Source organism: Sturnira hondurensis, unplaced genomic scaffold (assembly GCF_014824575.4).
Source record: "Sturnira hondurensis isolate 20B ecotype Veracruz unplaced genomic scaffold, ASM1482457v3 Scaffold0006413, whole genome shotgun sequence".
NCBI classification, from domain to species: Eukaryota; Metazoa; Chordata; class Mammalia; order Chiroptera; family Phyllostomidae; genus Sturnira; species Sturnira hondurensis.
In genome coordinates this window covers 43,471,925-43,491,246 of record NW_028079044.1, presented here as the reverse complement: position 1 = coordinate 43,491,246, position 19,322 = coordinate 43,471,925, and the positions used below count along the sequence as shown (strand labels likewise).

Below are 19,322 nucleotides of genomic sequence, written 5' to 3'. Positions count from 1 at the left end.
AGAGACGTAAGTGTCTGCCCGAGGCCACGGTGGGCGCTGACTTCGTAAAGAGCACAGCATGGGTACTTCAGTCTCCAAAAGCGGAATAGGGTGCTGTGACCTCGTGAGGTTCGAAGTGGTAGCGCAGCTGTCGGAGCTGCCTGGCTGGTGTCCACCGGGCCCGTGCCGAGAGAGGGGTGGAGCACACTGGGGCACTGTTCCGAAGGAGCCCCAGATGTAGGCCTGGTGCTAAGGCAGGCCGGGTGACAGCTGCGCTACCCAGCCTGGCGAGGGGCTCAAAGCTCTTCCTCGCTATTTACTCTGCTGGACTTAAGGGTGACGGATGCCAGCACAACCCCGTCTTGCCCTCTCTGCCTCCACTTCTAGCACCGGAGCGGGCCGGCACGCTTGCTCGCTCTCTACGGAGATCACCGCGGGCGAACCAGCAGACTGCGCCTGCGCGGCCCCACCCCTCCCCTTGCCCCGCCCCTCCCCTTTGCCCCGCCCCATCACCCCCTTACACCGCCGCTAGGGGTAGCGGCGGTGGCTGTGGCCTGAGAACTTGGCCGCTTCGAGGGCGCAGGAGCTGTTCGGAGTGGGAACTAGGGCTGGCAAGAGGGTGGGAGAGCTGGCGGGCGAGAAGGGCGGCGCCGGAGGAGGGCGGCGCGTGGCTGACTCATCCCCCTGGAAAGGCAGACTGACAGACCCAAGCCCTGGCCGAACCCGCCCGCCCCGCTTCTCTCTGCTGGGAGGCGCCCGCCCGCCCTCTCTCGGAGCTCTCCCGGCCCAAGCGCCTCAGACAAAGTTTTTCTTTTCCGAGGGACCCGAGGCGCAGCGAGTCTTCTGGAAGGGAACGGGGATCGGAAGAGGAGGCAAGCGTCGTGCGGGCCCGGGCAGTGCATGGTTCCCGGCGCTTCGGCTGCCCATCTGGAGGACATCGGGGCGGGGTCGACTGAGCCCGGCTCCTTCTTCTGGCCTTAGCCTCCCCAGCAATCGCCCTCCCGGACTGCAGCGGGGGTCCCCGCGCCCCAACCCGCCATGTCCCGGCTGCTGCCGCTGCTGAGAAGCCGGACCAGGGGCAGCCTGAGGCCGGGCCCGGCCGCCGCCTCACCTCGCCTGCCGTCCTGGTGCTGCTGCGGGCGGGGGCTTCTGGCGTTCGCGGTCCCCGGACGCTCCCCCGTCGGCCACCGGGGGCTGGGCACCCATCCCAAGAAGGAACCCATAGAGGCGCTGAACACGGCGCAGGGCGCGCGCGACTTCATCTACAGCCTGCACTCCACCGAGAGGAGCTGCTTGCTCAAGGAGCTGCACCGCTTCGAGTCCATTGCCATCGCCCAAGGTAAGGGGGGTGGGGGTGCGAGGGGTGAGCCTGGGAGGCCTGGCGCNCTGCCGTCCTGGTGCTGCTGCGGGCGGGGGCTTCTGGCGTTCGCGGTCCCCGGACGCTCCCCCGTCGGCCACCGGGGGCTGGGCACCCATCCCAAGAAGGAACCCATAGAGGCGCTGAACACGGCGCAGGGCGCGCGCGACTTCATCTACAGCCTGCACTCCACCGAGAGGAGCTGCCTGCTCAAGGAGCTGCACCGCTTCGAGTCCATTGCCATCGCCCAAGGTAAGGGGGGTGGGGGTGCGAGGGCTGAGCCTGGGAGGCCTGGCGCCCTCCTCTGCCCCGCTTGCCCTGGGATGCCTTGCAGCCCCGGAACGCCCCGCAGCCCCTCGGCCTGGGACCCTCGTGGCTGCCCCACCCGCCAGTTCCCCTTGCCCGCCTGGCCCCGCGCCTGGGACGTCCGAGGGGGTAACTTTCCGTCTCCTGAGTGTTCCGGGGGCAGGTAGGACTGGCGCCGATCGAGCCAGGCACCCAAGGCCAACGCTAGGCTGGCTGCTGGTTCTTCCCCGAGCCCCAGCCCTCATTGCCAACTGATACTGTTTTGATTTGCTGTGTGCCTCTCCTCCCCAGCCCTCTTGTCCATAAGTCCTCGATGCTTTCTCGTGAACGTGCAGCCATGCAGGTGCCATGCCTGCGTCCTCTAAAAGTGCTGCAGACCCGAGAGGCAGGAAGAAACTTTCTTGAATGGTTATGAAACGAAGGCGTATGGACACCCCTAAGAAGGAATGTTGCTTTATGGGCGGAGATGCTCTCCGCCGATTGTTTGTACGCAGCCGGGTTGTATTAATTTGAGCAAGGAAAAAGATTAGATCAAACCAGCAACTGCAGATACATACTTGTAAACCCATATAAGTTCGGTGCTTCGCTAGTTAAACTCCAGTTTTTGTTGTTTCCCCAGAGGTTGAAAGAATCAAGTAAACAAGGTTATTTTCTGCGAAACTGAGGCTCTACAAGAAAAAGCAAACTTCTGCTTGAAAGTAATCTGGAGCGGTGAAAGCAAACCTATTTTTAAGCCAACATGTTAAAATGGGATATTTTTAAAACCTGTGTAGGTCAGAATTTGAGTCCAGCTGAAAAAGCTAAAAATTCATGAAATCAAAAGGATGAAAGGAGCAAAGGATAAAATCATTCAGTCTTAAAATATTTTTACCTTTTAAATACGGTAATACAGAAAAAATACATTGTTACCATTTTATATTACATTCTGATGTGTTTGAAAATTATAAGTCTACTTCCCCCTAAAGTTTGTAGGTACCATTCTATAGATTCCTTAAGTTTAGAGCACATTGATTTGGAACATGGCCTTTGATTTGCCCCAGGGTCTCGAAGGTTTTCCTTTGACCTGTGCACAGGATGGAGGAGTTACCTGCCTCATATTAGCATGACTTACCTATACTATGGATACTGCAGGAACGTGTTAGTTGTACCTTTTAACCACTTTTCCCCCTCAGTTCAGGGAATTGTGGAGCAATTGAAAGTATTTGATGATTTGAGACATCATCTACCCACAGTGTTTTTACAGGAAAACTGTGACATTGCAGTGAGCTTGCTTATTAAATGTGTAACCATGTTATATGAAGTTCTAATTGAATGCTAGCATGTTTTGTAAGCTATGTGTACTCAGAATGTGGTTTTTAAAATATTCAGTTCTGAAAATGAGCTCCTTGAAAAACAATATAGACACTCATATGCTGAAGCATTAATTTTAGGAATCTTTCTCTTTGGGCAACACTATTTGANTTTTAACCACTTTTCCCCCTCAGTTCAGGGAATTGTGGAGCAATTGAAAGTATTTGATGATTTGAGACATCATCTACCCACAGTGTTTTTACAGGAAAACTGTGACATTGCAGTGAGCTTACTTATTAAATGTGTAACCATGTTATATGAAGTTCTAATTGAATGCTAGCATGTTTTGTAAGCTATGTGTACTCAGAATGTGGTTTTTAAAATATTCTGAAAATGAGCTCCTTGAAAAACAATATAGACACTCATATGCTGAAGCATTAATTTTAGGAATCTTTCTCTTTGGGCAACACTATTTGAAAACACATTTGACTTTTCCTAAGTAATTTCTCGGAAATGCATTATCATTGTTGCAAGACTGGAGAGCCCTATTAATATAATTTTAAGACAATTCTTGAAGAAGCACTCATGGGTAAGTTTTATGTCATACCTATTACACATTACAATAGAGATGCTGCCTACACTTTCCAATGAAGGTACTGTTTTTGCATTTAACATGGTTTTAAGTTTTTAAAATGCTAGAAAGGACCTATAAACTAGTCAGTGGAGATCAGTTAGCATCAATTATACTTAATAAGTATGTAAGTTATGTGAGAGAGAAGTTAGTAATTTGTCTTCATTCAAAATAGAGAGGCAAGGATATAGGAAGCAATGTGGTGGTCAGGTGCTTATCTCCTGTTTATAAACTAAAGATCTTCAAAGTTTAAATCAACTATTTTTGCCAATGTTGGTGACTAAATTGTTGCCCTTTGACTCAAATGACATTTAAATGATGCTACTGCTTTAATTTTTAGGACAGTCTTAGTGTTCCTTATTGTTGTCAATATCAACATGTAGTTACTATGGAGATAATGAATTCTCACCAATAAATTACCTTATTCATTAACTAAGATAAAGAGGGTTTTATTATGTTGCAAATGAATACAACTCATTCCATTGCTGAAATCAACATTTCTTTTCCCAGAAGAATGAAAAATTCCTGTTTTTTATATTGTTGCTTTTTGAATATTTTTAAATACCTGACTCGTATTATATGTGTGTCCTTAGTGCATTTTCTAATGAAATAAGTTCTGATAAAAGGTCTTTTTCTTATTTTAGGAAATCTTATGTGTTCTTGGGAAGGTTGCTTATTGATCTAATGAAGTCTTTTGGACTTGGTGGAATTTATGGAATGTTTTCATTGGAAACATTACAGGAAAAAAATCATTCATGCTTTGGTATGTCAGTGGAGTCTACTGCTGAAATTTGGTACTTTTGCCCTTATCTTTCTTATGTGTTCATCAGTAGGCATGTGATATAGTCTGTGACAAGATAATAGAATTGATTCTATTATAGAATCAGTTTATAATAGATAAGGCCTTCCTACTTTGTGGGATGTTTTATTATGTGAGTTTTCACTTACAAACTGATTTCTCGCCAATTTTAAAAAGTCAATGATGTGTTCTCAACTTACCTGTTCAACCTGATCTTTTTCCAGAAACAGTTCATATTCTCCTGATAGAACATTGTTGGTTCATTGTTTTTACAAGTAGGGCTGGCAATCAGTCATGATTACAGTTGTCTTTAATTTTAGCCAAGATTTTTAAAACAAACTTTTTAAAAATCCCCCACTTTTGTCTCCCACTTTTGCAATTATAATTTCTAACTGTTTTTAAAAACTGGTTCCAGGATCCCTGTGGATACCAAAATCTGTGGACATTCAAATCCCTTATATAAATGACATACTATTTGCATATGACCTATGCATACCATCCCTAAATACTTTAAATTCTCTCTAGATTAATTATATCTAATATCTAATATAATGTATTATATATATAATATATATATAATATCTAATCTAATATCTAATCTAATATAAATCTATATAAATTGTAAATAGTTTTTATACTGTATTGTTTAGGGAATAATAACAAGAACAAAAAGTCTGCACATCTTCAGTACAGGCGCAAACACCCTAGGCCTAACTTTTTTCCCCCGAATATTTTTGCTCTGTGGTTGGTTGAATCCCCAGATGCAGAACCCACGGATACACAGAGGGCCGAATGTATAGCAATTTGATTTTTGAAGGATGTGCAGTGGCATTACTCACTGTACTAGTTATACAGTGCTGCATTACAAATTGCCCCGTAATACAACAGCTTAAAACAAATATGTATTGTTTTATACTTTCTGAGGAGCAGGAATCCTGGAACAGCTTAGTGAGATGGTTCTGATTCAGGGTCTCTCACGAAGTCGGAAGGAAGCTTTTAGCTGGGGCTGTGGCATTTGAAGTCTGGACTGGGCCTGGGGCTGCATTCCCAGGAAAAGCCAGGAGGCGGAAGTCATTGGGGGAGCATCTTAGGGGCTGACTTCCGTACTTATTTAAGGTGTTGTAATTAATGTTTATTGGAGAATTACATAGAGAGATGAAAGTTGGCATTTGGGGAGACACAATAAAAAATTTGATTAGAAAAATAGGAGCTTCCTAGGTAATATTTATGTTAAATGTGTACTTAATGTATTTTAAAAATGGGATTCTTTTTACATATAACAAATAAGATGTATTGATATAGACAGAGCAGTTTTTTAAGTCAATGTTGGATCTTAATCAGTTTGCATTTTTTTCTTTTTCATTGTATAAGCGGTAATTGTATACATTTAGGTTTGCTTTTTACCATTTACCTTACATCCTAATAGACACATCATATAATTTTAAACTATAACCTTGTAGTTGTCCCCTTTAGTGATTATTCAAGGTAGGATGAGGAGTTTGTTTTGAAAACTTCCATATAGCATAGGGAGCCTTTGTCAAAGTGAAAGGCTGGAAGAGACGAGGCTGACGTAAAAGTGGATACCTAGAATGCTTAAAAACAAGATTCGTCATGGAGTTCTGATCTCCTGGGCATTTCGGACTTTTCAGGAGAGTATCTCCATTTTCCTCACCTTATTATCATTCAGAATTATGTGAGAAAGTAGCAACTGCTTTAAGCTATGAACTATTAACCTCTGGGATGAACTGGAGATAATTTTGGCTTTTGCGCAAATAGAGTAAGAAAGAGGGCAAGGAAAACATTTCCTACTCCAAACTAAGATATATAAGTAGGGATACTTAAGTGCCTTGGTTGAAATAGTAAAAAAGGAATAAGGGAAGTGTAGCCCTAGCTAGACGCAGCAGGAGGAGGGCAGGAAGGGCGAGAGATATCTGATAAGCTGAGTGTCTGTATCTTGGGCCTAGACGTGTTACATAGCTTTGCCATGACAAGTTATTTTACCAGAATAGAAATAAACTAATTATATCAGTATATTTTAACAAGCTTAATTCTGGATACTTTATTATTGGGTGTATTGGAGTGGCCCCTGTTACTACGGATTACTGCCAGTAGAGAACAGGTAACACAAATAAGATTTTTTCCATCATAAAATGGGTATATGCTGTTTAACAATCTTGAATAATCACTTACATATAACTTAGTATCTGGAGCTACATGCGATTTAACACAACCATTCTATTATATCTCTTGATTTTGTGGATCAGGGCTCAGCTGGATGATTCATCAGTTTCATGTGGTCTCTGTGGAAGTCACTCTGTAAACCTCAGCTGGAAGATGGACTGGTTACAGGGTCCAAGATGGCTTCACTCATGTCTGGCACTTTGGTAGAGATGGCTGGAAGGCTGGGCTCAACTGGAGTGGTTGACCAGAGTAGGCACGTGTGACCTCGCCAGCATAACAATCCTTGATGCTGTGGTACCTAGGGTAGACCAAGAGTCCCAGAGAAAATGTTCCAAGGGGCCTAGATAGAAGCTTATGGCTTTATTAGTTTCATATTGCTGTTACAACCTTATCACAGATTTAGTGGTTTAAAGAACACAAATTTATTCTCTTAGTGTTCTGGAGGTTTGGAGTCCAAAATGAGATTTAAGCAGCTAAGAGAAAAGCATCAGTAAGGTTCTGTCCTACTGGAGGCTCCATGGGAGAATCTGTTCCTTGTCTTTTTCAGCTTTTGTCCTTTGTTGGTTCCTGCCCACATCACTCTAATCTCTGCTTTTGATTGTCATACCATCCCCTTCATTGACCTTTTTTCCTCCCTCCCTCTTATGAAGACCTCAGTGATAATATTTAGGATAATGTATAATATCCTACCTGGATAATCTTACTCTCTCAAAATTCTTAATTTAGTCATACCTGCAAAGTCTCCCTTGCTGTGTAAGGTAACATATTCACAGGTTGGAGGATTAGGATGTGGACATATTTGGGGGCCATTGTTCAACTTACCACCTGACTTGTTATGACCTTGCTTTGGAAGTCCCAGAATGTCATTTCTGCTGCATGCTATTGGTTAAGCAAGTCACTAAGGCCAGTCTGGATTCAATTTGTGTTGTTTAAACCACTAAATCTGTGATAACCAGTTGTAACAGCAATATGAAACTAATAAAGCCATAAAGCTTCCCTGGATTCAAGGGAAGGAGAATTAGGAGGAGGTATTTCAGGTAGATGACCACACCTCATAGTTATAATTTGTTCTTTCTATCAGTACATTTGAAAAAATGAATCATACCTGTTAGAAATCTTGTATTACATCTTTCTCCATTAACGTGTGTACCACTAACATTAGGTTTTGGTTTGTTTTAAGCAATTTGAACATTAATTCTTGTGCTGAGTGCTAGAATGGTGATTCCTTTTGTATATTGAGATCTAAAAGGAAGATTTCTTCCTCCATATCAGTATTTCTCAACATCAGCACTTTTGACGTTTTGGGCTAGATAACTCTTTGTTGTGGGAACTGTCCCCACAGGGGCACCCTCCTACCCACCTCACCCCCAGTTCTGGAAACAAAATTATTTCCAGACATTGCAGGTGTTCTGTGGAGAAGACACGGGCTAAGGGGAAGAGGAGGAGGGTCATAAAGTTGTCCTGGTTGAGAGCCATTCCTTTCTATGAAGTGCTGTAGGCGGCTGCTGCTTCGATTCTCTGCCTCATCTCTCCTCCCTGTCAGCGTATTCTCTTTGCTTCTACCCGTTGCTTTATTTTACATTTACTTGTCTCTGGATAAGGGCAGAGGAGAAACCCCTTAAACCCCCCCCCCACTTGTCAAACTCCTCACCGCTCTATCAAATAGATGAGCCGTATTCTAAATATTAGACACTTAGAAAATATGGCTTCAATAAGTTAAACACTGCTGTAGTGTTTAATTCACCACTAATTTGGTCTTGTTCATTTCAGTAGTCACTTACTGCTAACCTTTTTACAGCAATCATGACAAGCAGATTTTTATGAACAAATTTGTGGATAAGAAAATTGAAATAATATAAAGTTTGCAACTACTTAAGAGGGCCATCCACATCTAAAGATAATGGATGATCTTGAATATTGGGAATGACCTGATATTGAACCATTAACAGTTTTAGTTTTTCCAGAAATAGTGATGAATTTGTGTAACCACACTTTTGTCTGTTTGTTTGTTGTGGGTTGGTTTTCTTTCTTCTTCTTTTTTTTTCTTTTTGGCAAGTCAGGGTAAATGTAATTGGAACAAATAGAGACTGAATCCTTAAGTGAAGCTTTTATTAGCATTTTTCTCAAGTCAGATGAATTAATTATGATGTAGATTTATAGGACTCTCCCCTTGTTTTTGACTCACAGGTTTATGTCTGTTTTAAGTTAGTGAAAACAACCACATCAGAAACAAGAAGGTAGAGCCCTGACCTGTGTGGCTCAGTTGGGCGTCATCCCGCAAAGTAAAAGATCATTGGTTTTATTCCAGGTCAGGGCACATGCCTGTGTTATGGGCCAGGTTCCCAGTTGGGGGCCTGCAAGAGGCAGCTGTTTCTCTCCCTCTCTTTCTCCCTCTCTTCCCTTCTCTCTACAAATAAAGAGTCTTAAAAAAGAAAACCAAAATGTTAGATGTGAAAATATGATAAAGTAATTACCTAAAACAATCCGGTAAATGAGAGATTGTCCAGACAAAGGACTTCACAGGTAACAAGATGTTATCCTCTTAAGCTTGGAAACCTTTACTTGGACAGCTTCTGGTGGAAGCATGTTTGAATGTACTGCACTTCTCTCTCCCTTTGTGAAAGTATAATGGGCATAATTTGGTTTCTACTAGATGTTGGAGTCCTTATGTACTGTATTTTATTACAGTGATTTGCTTTGGGGCTGCTTCTGTTTGTAGACATACTAGTCATCATGCCACGTGCCTCTGGAACACGGTGCCATTTCAGTTGGCAGGCTTTTTAGACTCTGTCATAGTAAAATGTGCTGGGCTTATAGTCCCCCTCGCCCTGCCCCCCGTGCCTTCAGACTGTTCTGCTCTGTTCTCATTCATCCCTTGTGGTTGTGGTAAACTCTTTTCTGCTGTGTAAGGAGTTCTGCTTCTTGGCATCTCTGTTGTTATTTCTAGTGTGTGCTCTTTGTCACTCTTCCATAGTGTGTGTTCTTTTTCTTTTATTCTCCTTTTGTTTTTGATCCCTCCATGCTTCTCAGTGGGATTTAGTCCTGATACACATTTCAAGGTCATAGAGACCACTACCCTCCTTTGCCCTTCCAGCTAGCTAATCGCATTGTTATTGATCTGTGACTCTTCAGAACCCACACTGAAGATCCTGTGAGTACTTCTGCTAATATCTGGATTGTGGCTGTTCAAAGGGTCATTTGACTGAGGTATTACTATGTTTGGATCTTGAAGTTCTGGGGAATTTTATATTAGAATGGTTTTCTTAGTTGGTTTAGTTTAGATTTTCCATTTTCTTTCTGGGCTTTAGGGTAGATTATTTAGTACACTGTATTATTAAAAACATTTGTACTTTAAAAAACAGCCTGGTATTTTTATAACGCAACTTCTGAATTTCTATTATAAGATGGCTCTTGTATTTTATTTATTTATTTATTTATTTTTAATTTTTAAGACTTTATTTATTTTATTTTTAGAGTGAGGGGAAGAGAAGGAGAAAGAGAGAGAGAGAAACATTAGTGTGTGGTTGTCTCTTGCATGCCCCCCACCAGGGACCTGGCCCACCACCCAGGCACGTGCTCCGACTGGGAAATGAACCCGTGACCCTTTGATTCACAGGCCAGTGCTCAACCACTGAGCCACACCAGCCAGGGCAGCAGAGTAGAGTTTTTTTAGTTTAGCTTTGTTTGACTCTAAAACCCATGTTTTTATTATTACACCTTTCTGGATATTTTTACCAGGTTTTTTTTAGCACATGCTGGGAAAAAAGGTTACACCTCAAACACTCGATGAAAGTCATGTATCTTATTGTATCTTTTGTATGTTTGTACAATATACAACAGTCAATACAAAAGCAAATGTGGTATTGCTACTTTAAAATAAGGGACATCAAAGTAAAGTCTTTGTGCAGAAAAGTTTGTAAGTTGTACGAGGAATTTGCAAAAGTCAGAAAACTAGTATTGGGGACTCTTAACTATCATAAATTTCTAACCTGTACTCTAATTTTTCTTCTTATTTTTGAATGAGTTTTATAAAAGATAGCTAACATACTCTTCATAGAAAAGCCTTCCAAACTTTGAAAATGTGTTTACTTAACAAATATTTATTACTCTTTCTATACTATAATGGACACTGTTGGGCATACATCAGAGAATTAACTTGGCATTATACTCTCATGAAGCTTACATTTTTGACGAAGGAAAGATAAAATAATTAAAGGTAGTCCTTGCAGTTAGAATGAATGGAATGACACTTACTTTAGATAAGAGAATCTGGGCAGGCCTTTGTGTAGGTACTATTTGAGCTGGAAATGAAAGACTGAGAAACCAGTCATTCGGATGCTGGGGGAAGAGCATTCTGAGAAGAAGGAAAAGCAAATACTGGGACCCTGAGATAGGAAGGGCCTTGGCAGGGTATGGGAATGGACAGAAAGCAAGTATGGGTGGCATTTAATGAGCAAAGTGGAGCGCAGAATGAGATGAGCAGGTAGACAGACGCCAGATTAGTCAGGATCTTTCTCAGTAAACTTTAGGAAAGCCACTTGAGGGTTTAAACACAAGAGTGTAATAAAGTAAAGAGCACTTTGGCTGCTAGTGGACTAATGAAGGGTGCCAATGCGTGAGCTGGGAGACCAGTTAGGAAGCTGTCACAGTGGTCCAGGCTGGGGTGATGGTGGACGAGGCTAGGTGGCTGCGGAGTCTGAGAAAAGGAGATGGATTCAGATATTTATTCAAGAGTGAGTTGATGGGATGTGCTGGTGGGTTAGAAATAGGCAGGTAGTTAAGGGGAAGAAAGTAGAACATGAGAACTTAAGGTTTTCAACTAGCGATTGAGTAAAAGATGGTCCTATCAACTGAGGGAGAAGTCTGAGGAAAAATAATTTGGGGGACAGAAATTAAAATTGTTAATTTTGGACATGTCAAGTTTAAGATACCTTTGTGAATGGACATTTCAAATAATTAGGGGTATGTTTATGTGTGTATTTATAACATAAATCTGAAACTCATAGGGGAAGTTCAGGCTGAAGCTGTTAAGTACGGGTGTCCACAATTGTCTATAGATGAAGAAGAAGGTCCAGGAGAGAACTCAGAAACACTAACGTTTATTGGAAGGGAAGAGGAAGAAGGACCAGAATTGGAAGGAGACTGAGGAGTTTCCACAAACTTCCTTTCCACAGGAAGGATAACAAGAATGGTGTGTTCCGGAAGCTAAGTGAAGAAGACGGAGAAATGATCCGATGCTTTAGATAAGTCAAGTAAGGGGAGGACCGTGGGGAAAGAGAAGGCGCATAAGATTTAATAACACAAAAGAGATTGATGTCTTTGTCGGAAGCACTTTTGTAAGAACTATGTCAGCTGAGGAGGGAGTGTCGATAGAGGAGGATTCAGCCCTTAGAGGGAGCTGTGGCTAGTAATGCTGCAGCAGCTTGGGCACCACTGAGATGATCTCTCTACTCACAGGTTAGAAGTCTGAACTTATTTAAAATACTCGTTACTAGTATATTCATTTTTTTACAGACAGTCCTGTATAGAATTCTAGTTCATTGAGAAAAATAAAATATCACAGGTAAGCATATCACACTCCTCTTTAGCAGCATTGTTAGGAAATATGCAGGCCCTTTAGCAGGTAAGATCTTTTTATTTTCTTCAGTAAGTAGCTTATAGAATCAAGAAGATGATTTGAAACTCCATTTTCCAAGTTACAGTATCTAAGAGCTGCAGGGTCACACTTTTTTCCAGGGTATAGGACTTTCATTGCTACAACTGAGATAGTCCCTGGCAAACTGGACAGTTGGCCACCCTACCTTACAGTATTTTTGACCTTCTCACAGATTAAAGCTTTTCACTCTTAGGAGAGATTGAAAAAAGGATCCAGGCACAATTTCACGTGCCCTCTGCACGACCGCTTTCCTGCTTCTGAAGGTCTGCACCAAACGGACGCTTTCTTAAGATTCTCTCTTCTACCACCTTCTGTGCCTGGTGGGGTCTCTAGTGAAAGAATCTGCAAGAAAGTGCGGACTCCCCCAGTTTCTGTGTATGCTAGTGCCTTCCCACCGGCCTGCCAGCCCGCACCCTGCCTTCACCTGTTCCCGTGCTGTCCTAGCTGTACCTTCTTAGGGTGTCTGGTTGCACTGACCCCAAGTAAGCAAGTGCTAACGTCCCCTCTGTCCTTGCAGGTGCTTGCCTCTCTTTTGATTTAGGCCAAGCTGTTTGCTCTGTGACTGCAGTTCTCTTATGGGTTGGGTTATAAATACGTCCTGAATTTGAATTTAGTTTGACTTAGTTTCATGCAAGGGTGGTAGCAGTGCTCCTTGTTGCTCTCCACATCCAACGGTGGAAACTCTGCTTCCCAAAGTTGAAAGTACATATGAAACCATCTGGGAATCTGTCTTACTGGAATGCAGGTTCTCTTTTGGCAGGTTTCTGACAGGGCCAGAGACTGCATTTCCGATGTTTCCAGTGGTTTCGATGCTTCAGGTCCAGGGACCGTGTTCTTCTGCGTAGCAAGGTTATAGAAGGTGGTTTTGTTTTGGTCTTAAGGTGGGAGAGAGGTAAGTCACAGATAAGGTCTGTCCAGAGGTATCCACCCATGCAATATGAAAAATAGAGACACTTACTGAAGAAGACACAAGATATAAGATACATTTTCCATAGGACAATGACGCCTTGGTCCCCTTCAAAGTCTGCACCTCGGGACCTCACACAGTTCTCCCAGTGTCCCTTCCACTGTTCAAAATACTCTGCAAGATCCTTTGTCAAAATTGCTATCGGCTGCCCTGTTGTATTTTCCTGAATCTCATCGATGGTCTAAAATCTCTTTCCTTTCAAAAGTGATTTTAGTTTGGAAAAAGCCAGGAGTAACAGAGTACCAAATCTGGGTGGTTGGGGAACTGAGTCACCTGGGTGATTTGATGTCCCCCCCCCAACAAATTCCGCACCAGATGTAATTCAGGGGCGGGTGATGAAGCTGCCCATAGCTGCAGCTGTCTGCGCTGTATTATCCCTTCAACTGACGAGGAGTATTGAGGTAGCACTCCTGTTCATTGTTTGGCCGGGAGGGGTGTACTCTTGATGGACAACACCTTCCCAATCAAAAAACACAGTTAACATGGTCTTGGTCTTGCTGTGACTTTGCCGTGTCTTCTTCGGGTGTGGAGAACCAGGCGACTTCTGTTGAAATGACTGGGCCTTTGTTTCTGGATCACAGCCGAGGACTGAGTTCATCTCCGTTTATGATGCTCTTGAGGAAATCTGGTTCATCAGTATGGTTTGAATCAAGTTGTTAGCAACTGCAGCACAGTGTTCCTTCTGCTCTGGTAGCAGAAGCCACAAAACGGATTTTGCTATAACATGTTTCATGCCAAACTCCTGTGTCAAAATCATGGACACAGCCGTTTTGGAATCCGCAGGTCAGCTTCTGCTTCTCCCACTGTCAGTCAGTGATCCTTGTTGACTGCGGCCCGTACACATTCACCATCCTCAGGTGTTCTGCTTGGTGCGGGCCTTCCAGAACATGGACTGCTCTCAGCAGATTCTTGACCATCTTTGAAGCTTTTGTGCCGCACTGTTATTTGTGCTGCACTCATTGCATTGTCGCCGAAAGTCCTCCGAATTATTCGAGTAGTTTCTGCAAAGGAATATTCAAGCTTAATGCGAAATTCGATGCAGATTCATTGCTCTACTCACTCAGTCATTTTGAATGTATCGGCCACACAGTACACATGCTCTCTCAACGGCACCCACCATCCCCGCTGACTAGTACAGTAAAGTCATTGTTCAGGCATGTGCATTCCAGTCCACTCTCCTTGGCTGCCAGGTTACACTGATATCACAAAACAGTTCTCGTTATGTTAACAACGGCTGGACTTTCTCTGGACAGACCTCATCGATAAGTTCGGGCATGTTTGAATTGTGAAAGGAAACAGGCAAACAGATAGGAGAGTGACAATGTAAGATGTACTTTTGGTGAGGTGGCAGAATTTTATGTTTGTGTGTGAGAAAGATCTTCTGGTTTAAAAGGCATTACCCATTTTTTTTCATCAGAGCCTTCTTAAAGACATTAGAAAAACTGTTAATAGATAACACTGATTTTATAGCTATACAATGAGAACTTTTTAGTGTAATTGTACTTTCTCCACTTAACTTTATGTTACTTTTTAAATTTTGAAATAATCTCAAATTTACAGAAAAGTTTTAAGGGTAGTACAGTAAGCCCTGCCCCCAACCTCCCCCCCACCCCCAGCCTCCAGACTTATGAGAATATGTTGCTAACACGATGCCCTGTTGTACCTGTCACGGGTTAAGTTCCTTGGGAAGCAGTCTCTGGGACATTGACTAGCATGCAAGACATTTGTCGGGGAGTGCGGTTGGAATCCTGACCTTAGGCAGAAAGGAGGGAAGCAGGTTTGGGCAGAGGTGGGAGTGAAGTGAGGCAATCTCAATGGAAGCCTCAGCTGACCCCGTTTCTAGAGACAGAATGACCCTTCAGTGTTGTCCTGGGTTGGGTTGGAAGTCTGGGCCTCTGCCTCTGTGGAAGTGAGCTATGGGACTCCTTTTCACAGAGGGGGATTGCCCCGGGCAGGGCAGGGTGCGAGCTTCGGGAGAGGCAGCATTCTTTGGCGGGGCAGCGTCCTTCAGCTGAGGCAAGCCTCCAAGGTGTGGCAGTGTCGAACTGCTGCCGTTTGAGAGGCTCCCCCTAGGCAGCCAGAGGAGCCTGGGAAGGTGATGGAAAGGGTGAAGATGTTCCGGAGGAGCTGACTCTGCTACAAACCTCACACTAAAGGACTCTCGGAGATACTGTATGACATTGAAAACACAGGGTAAAATGTGTGAGCCAACCCAGAGGCAGAAAGGAGTGTGGCAGTTCACCGGGGCCGGGGGAGGGGCCTGCTCCGTATTGTGACATGTGCTGGGAAGAGCACTGCGCTGCTGAAGCTGCTGCCTTGGATCGTTTTTTTTACGAAGAAATAATAAAACTTTAATCATCAGTGTTTCTAATATTTTAAATTATGGTATACTAAATAAACAGTTATACCAATTCAAAATTTCTTTATATTTCTAACTGTTAGTAGAGGAGTTTTTTTTTAAAAAGTTCAATGCACTGTAAAAGACACACTAGTTTTAGATGTACAGGATAATAATTTGATATTTGTATGTATTGCAAAATGATCTGATCGTGATGAGTCTGGTTAATACCTGTCACCATACATAGTTCCAGACTTTTTTTTCTTGTAAGAGGTTCTAATGTTTGAAAAAAAGTTTTAAAGGTCACAGAACAATTGCGATTTTCTCTATTTTGCACGGTTTCAGCTTGCATTGGCTTTTTAAGGGTCTCACCTCTCTGTGCGAAGTGAGGACTGCCTATACTCTAGCAGGATTCACCTCAAAATCTCACACACTTCTTATCTATGCAAATTTCATTTACTTTATTGCTTGAATACATTTTGATTTTAAAATATTTTTAGCAGGCAGATATCCCAAACCTGAGATTGCCATTGTGAAGCCCGTGAAGAAGGCGTCATCAGCAGAGGTCCCTGGTAGTTTTGGTAATAGTGCAATCTCAACAGTACCGAATGCTCCTTAGATGTGTATTGCAAGTAGCACAGCACCTATGTGACAGAACTTTGGACTTCTTGCTGGTTTGAAATAGCATGCTTTAGTTGTAATTTTTTTGCATCATTGTTTTAGATTGTCCACAGAATATTTTCTACTGTCTAATCCTAGACTCTGGATATGGTGGAATAATAATTGCATGTTTAATTAACTGAAGGATTAAATTTATGACATTACCAAAAGACAGTCATTTATATTTAATTATATTTAAATAGTGTATTTAATAACCCTGGCAAGGTACTTATAAGAAGCAACAAGGATTGTTAATTTCTTTAGGATGAATGAGTAGGAAAGAAGACCACACAGGAAAACCTTCAGAATATATATTGTAAAGAGAAACTGTGTTTAAGTAACTGAACTTCACAAAAATATATATTTTAGGAATATATTCTTGAATAATTTGAAAGTCTTATATGATTTTATTTTAAGGCCATTCATGAAAAATTTTTTTTAGATTTAATCCCCATACAGCTTGAGAGAAAGGAGAGAGGAAGGAAGGGAGGTAGATGGGTAGGTATAAAAATAACTATTTCTCTGTTCCTATTTTATTTTTTATTACTATTTAATATAGATACATTGCCTAAGAAGTATGACACAGTATATGAAAAGGAATCAGAACTTTTTTATGGACCAATTGGAATTTTAAAAGAATAAAGGGTAAATACAACTTAGTTTTCTTAGGCTTTATACAGGGAGGGAAAAAGTAGATTTACAGTTTGTATGAAGAAGACATGCAAGTTAAATAAATAATAAAACAAGAATAAACTCTATATTTTGTGTACTCATAACTGTAAACCTACTTTTGCCAACCCCTGTATATAGTGTTGAGCAAAAACCAAACTGTAAGAACTTCAGAGCACTGGAAGCATAATAGTGTGTGTCTACATGCATACATATATGTGTATGTATTAACATATGAGTACATGTCTGCAAAAACCTCCCTGTATACTTTGCCAGTTCTGATATAATTCTAAAATTAAATTTTTTAACCACAGTGTGTATGTAGAAGTTAAAAGTTTAATGCAAAGGCCTTTTGAAGAATAAAGTTTGAATTTTGAATTATTCTGAAGGTTGTTTAGTTAGCCCTCATTTTTAGGATAGTGTAGGGAAAAAAAGATATTTTTTTCCACTGGGAGGTAAGGTGCTGCTGAGCAATGGCTAAACTGATAGGAGGACTTACCAGTCAGTGATGGCCTCCCGAGACTCAGAATTCAGTTGTAGCTCTACTCACCACAGTGTGCTTCTCCATGCGTGTCTAGGTGGTGCGCCTGGTTTTACACCTGCTAGTTAGGCAGTAGACTCAGAATCGTAGAGCTAGAAGGGGAGACAGAGACCTAAATTCATTTTATGTACCATGCAAATGAGATCTTGAGGGTTTATACATTATAGTACTGTCTCTATACTTAATAAGTTAAAGAAACAAGATCTGTTTTTTAAAAGTAGTGCTGTTAGTTTAATCTTAGTCTTTTTAAGAAAGGAATAACACTGTATATAGTAATTACTTTTTTGTCTTCCTCTGGTGTGAAGGGAAGGAAGGAATATCGCCTCTGTGTTAAGATGTATATATAATTGTCCCAAGTGCACAGTTAGGCATAGAAAAGCAACCACTATTCAATAGTATGTTTGATTATCCAAAAAAACCCTCCATGAAATGACAGCTAGAAGAGACATATGAGTAAATTATTTTGCCTCTAGTGTTTACTTTTTCTTAAGTTAGAAGTAAACAATTAACAGTTTGGTGCATTAATGAGGTTAATGAAGATGGTTCATTGACCACTATCACCTTCCTCATCATTTGTGCTGGGCAACTTCTGTCCTCAACTGTTAAGCCACTGGCCCGTCTCAGCCCGGGATGGCGTAGTTGCCCTTAGGTAAGCTGGGCAGCTGTCTGGGTTGCAGAGAAGCCCCTGTGCGTGATAAGTGTCCCAGAAGGTTAATGAGGTGACAGTGTTATGGGATCTCTATAGATTCCTTTACCACATGATGCGCAGGAAACTTGAATGCTAAATAAAATTACAAAATTACACTCAATTTCTTTTTTGGGGTCTTAGAGCATATTTTAAAATAAATTTTAAAGTTGTTCTATAAATATAGTCTATTTTAAAAGACAAAACCTGTTGTTTGAAATTTACTAAGTTAAAAAGTTAAGTTCCTTGCTATTTCTATAGGGTATTTTCATTTTTCAATGTTGAGTATTAGTTTTTATATTTCTTAGAGATATTAACTCATTTATTTTAAAAAATATTGCTCTGTAGCTTCACAAACTCATTTTGGTGCATGTTTGATTTTTTGGCATTTAATATGATTTGCTTAAATTATTTTTCATACAGCATGGTTTGCACTTTAAATTTGTATTTTTTAATGCTATATGAGGTCTGTCCAGAAAGCATTCAGCCAAGTAATATGAAAAATAGAGACATTTCTTGAAGAAGATACAAAATACAAGAAACATTGAACACAGGACGATGATGCCTCAGTCCCCTTCAAAGTAGGCACCTGGGACCTCACACAGTTCTCCTAGTCACCATCAGCTGCCCCGTTGTGTTTTCCTGAATCTCATGGACAGTCTGAAATCTCTTCCCTTTTAAAGGTGATTTTATTTTGGGGAAAAGCCACAAATCACAGGGCACCAAATCTGTGGGTAGGTCTGAGTCACCTGGATGATTTGATGTTTTGCCAAAAAACTAATAGACGTGATGCGTGAGCGGGCACGTTGTTGTGATGAAGCTGCCCATCACCAGTTGCCCACAGCTGCGGCCTTCTGAGTCATCCAGATATTTCCACAGAGAAATGTTCAAGCTTCACACACAATCTGATACAGATTTGTTGCTCTATTCACTCAGTCATTTTGAATGTGGCAGCCACACTGTACATGTGCTCCCTCAACAGTGTCTACCACCCCCACTGACTAGTGCAGTGAAGTCATCAGTGTTCACACATGCACATTCCAGTCCACTCTCCTTGGCTGCCAGGTTCTATCGATGTCATGCGAACTGTTCTTGTTATATTAACAGTGCTTGGACTTTTTCTGGACAGACCTCATGTATTTATTGTAAATTTTATTTCATCCATCAGAACTTTGGTTTTATTTAAAGTCTAAATAGTTATTTACAATATTCAGAAATATAGCCCCCAAATTATTGCTTAAGTGCAGTAGTTTTATCTCTGTC

The 19,322-nt window shown here is 41.8% G+C and overlaps 1 protein-coding gene across 4 annotated transcripts in view; it reads left to right on the top strand.

Annotated features, from left to right (window-relative positions):
- The first annotated feature begins 500 nt into the window (after positions 1–500).
- Positions 501–19,322, top strand: part of TMEM65 (transmembrane protein 65) — a 37,890-nt gene continuing 19,068 nt past the window's right edge. Inside the window, exons 1-3 of one of the 4 annotated variants that reach the window (XM_037048488.1) lie at positions 501–1,106; positions 1,377–1,588; positions 16,008–16,085. In XM_037048488.1, the coding sequence (XP_036904383.1) occupies positions 1,018–1,106; positions 1,377–1,588; positions 16,008–16,085 (379 nt within the window). In that variant the 5' untranslated portion in view covers positions 501–1,017. Of the gene's footprint in view, positions 1,319–1,376; positions 1,589–16,004; positions 16,086–19,322 lie in introns of all 4 variants that reach the window. The other 3 variants (XM_037048487.1, XM_037048490.1, XM_037048489.1) reach the window with 3 other exon arrangements.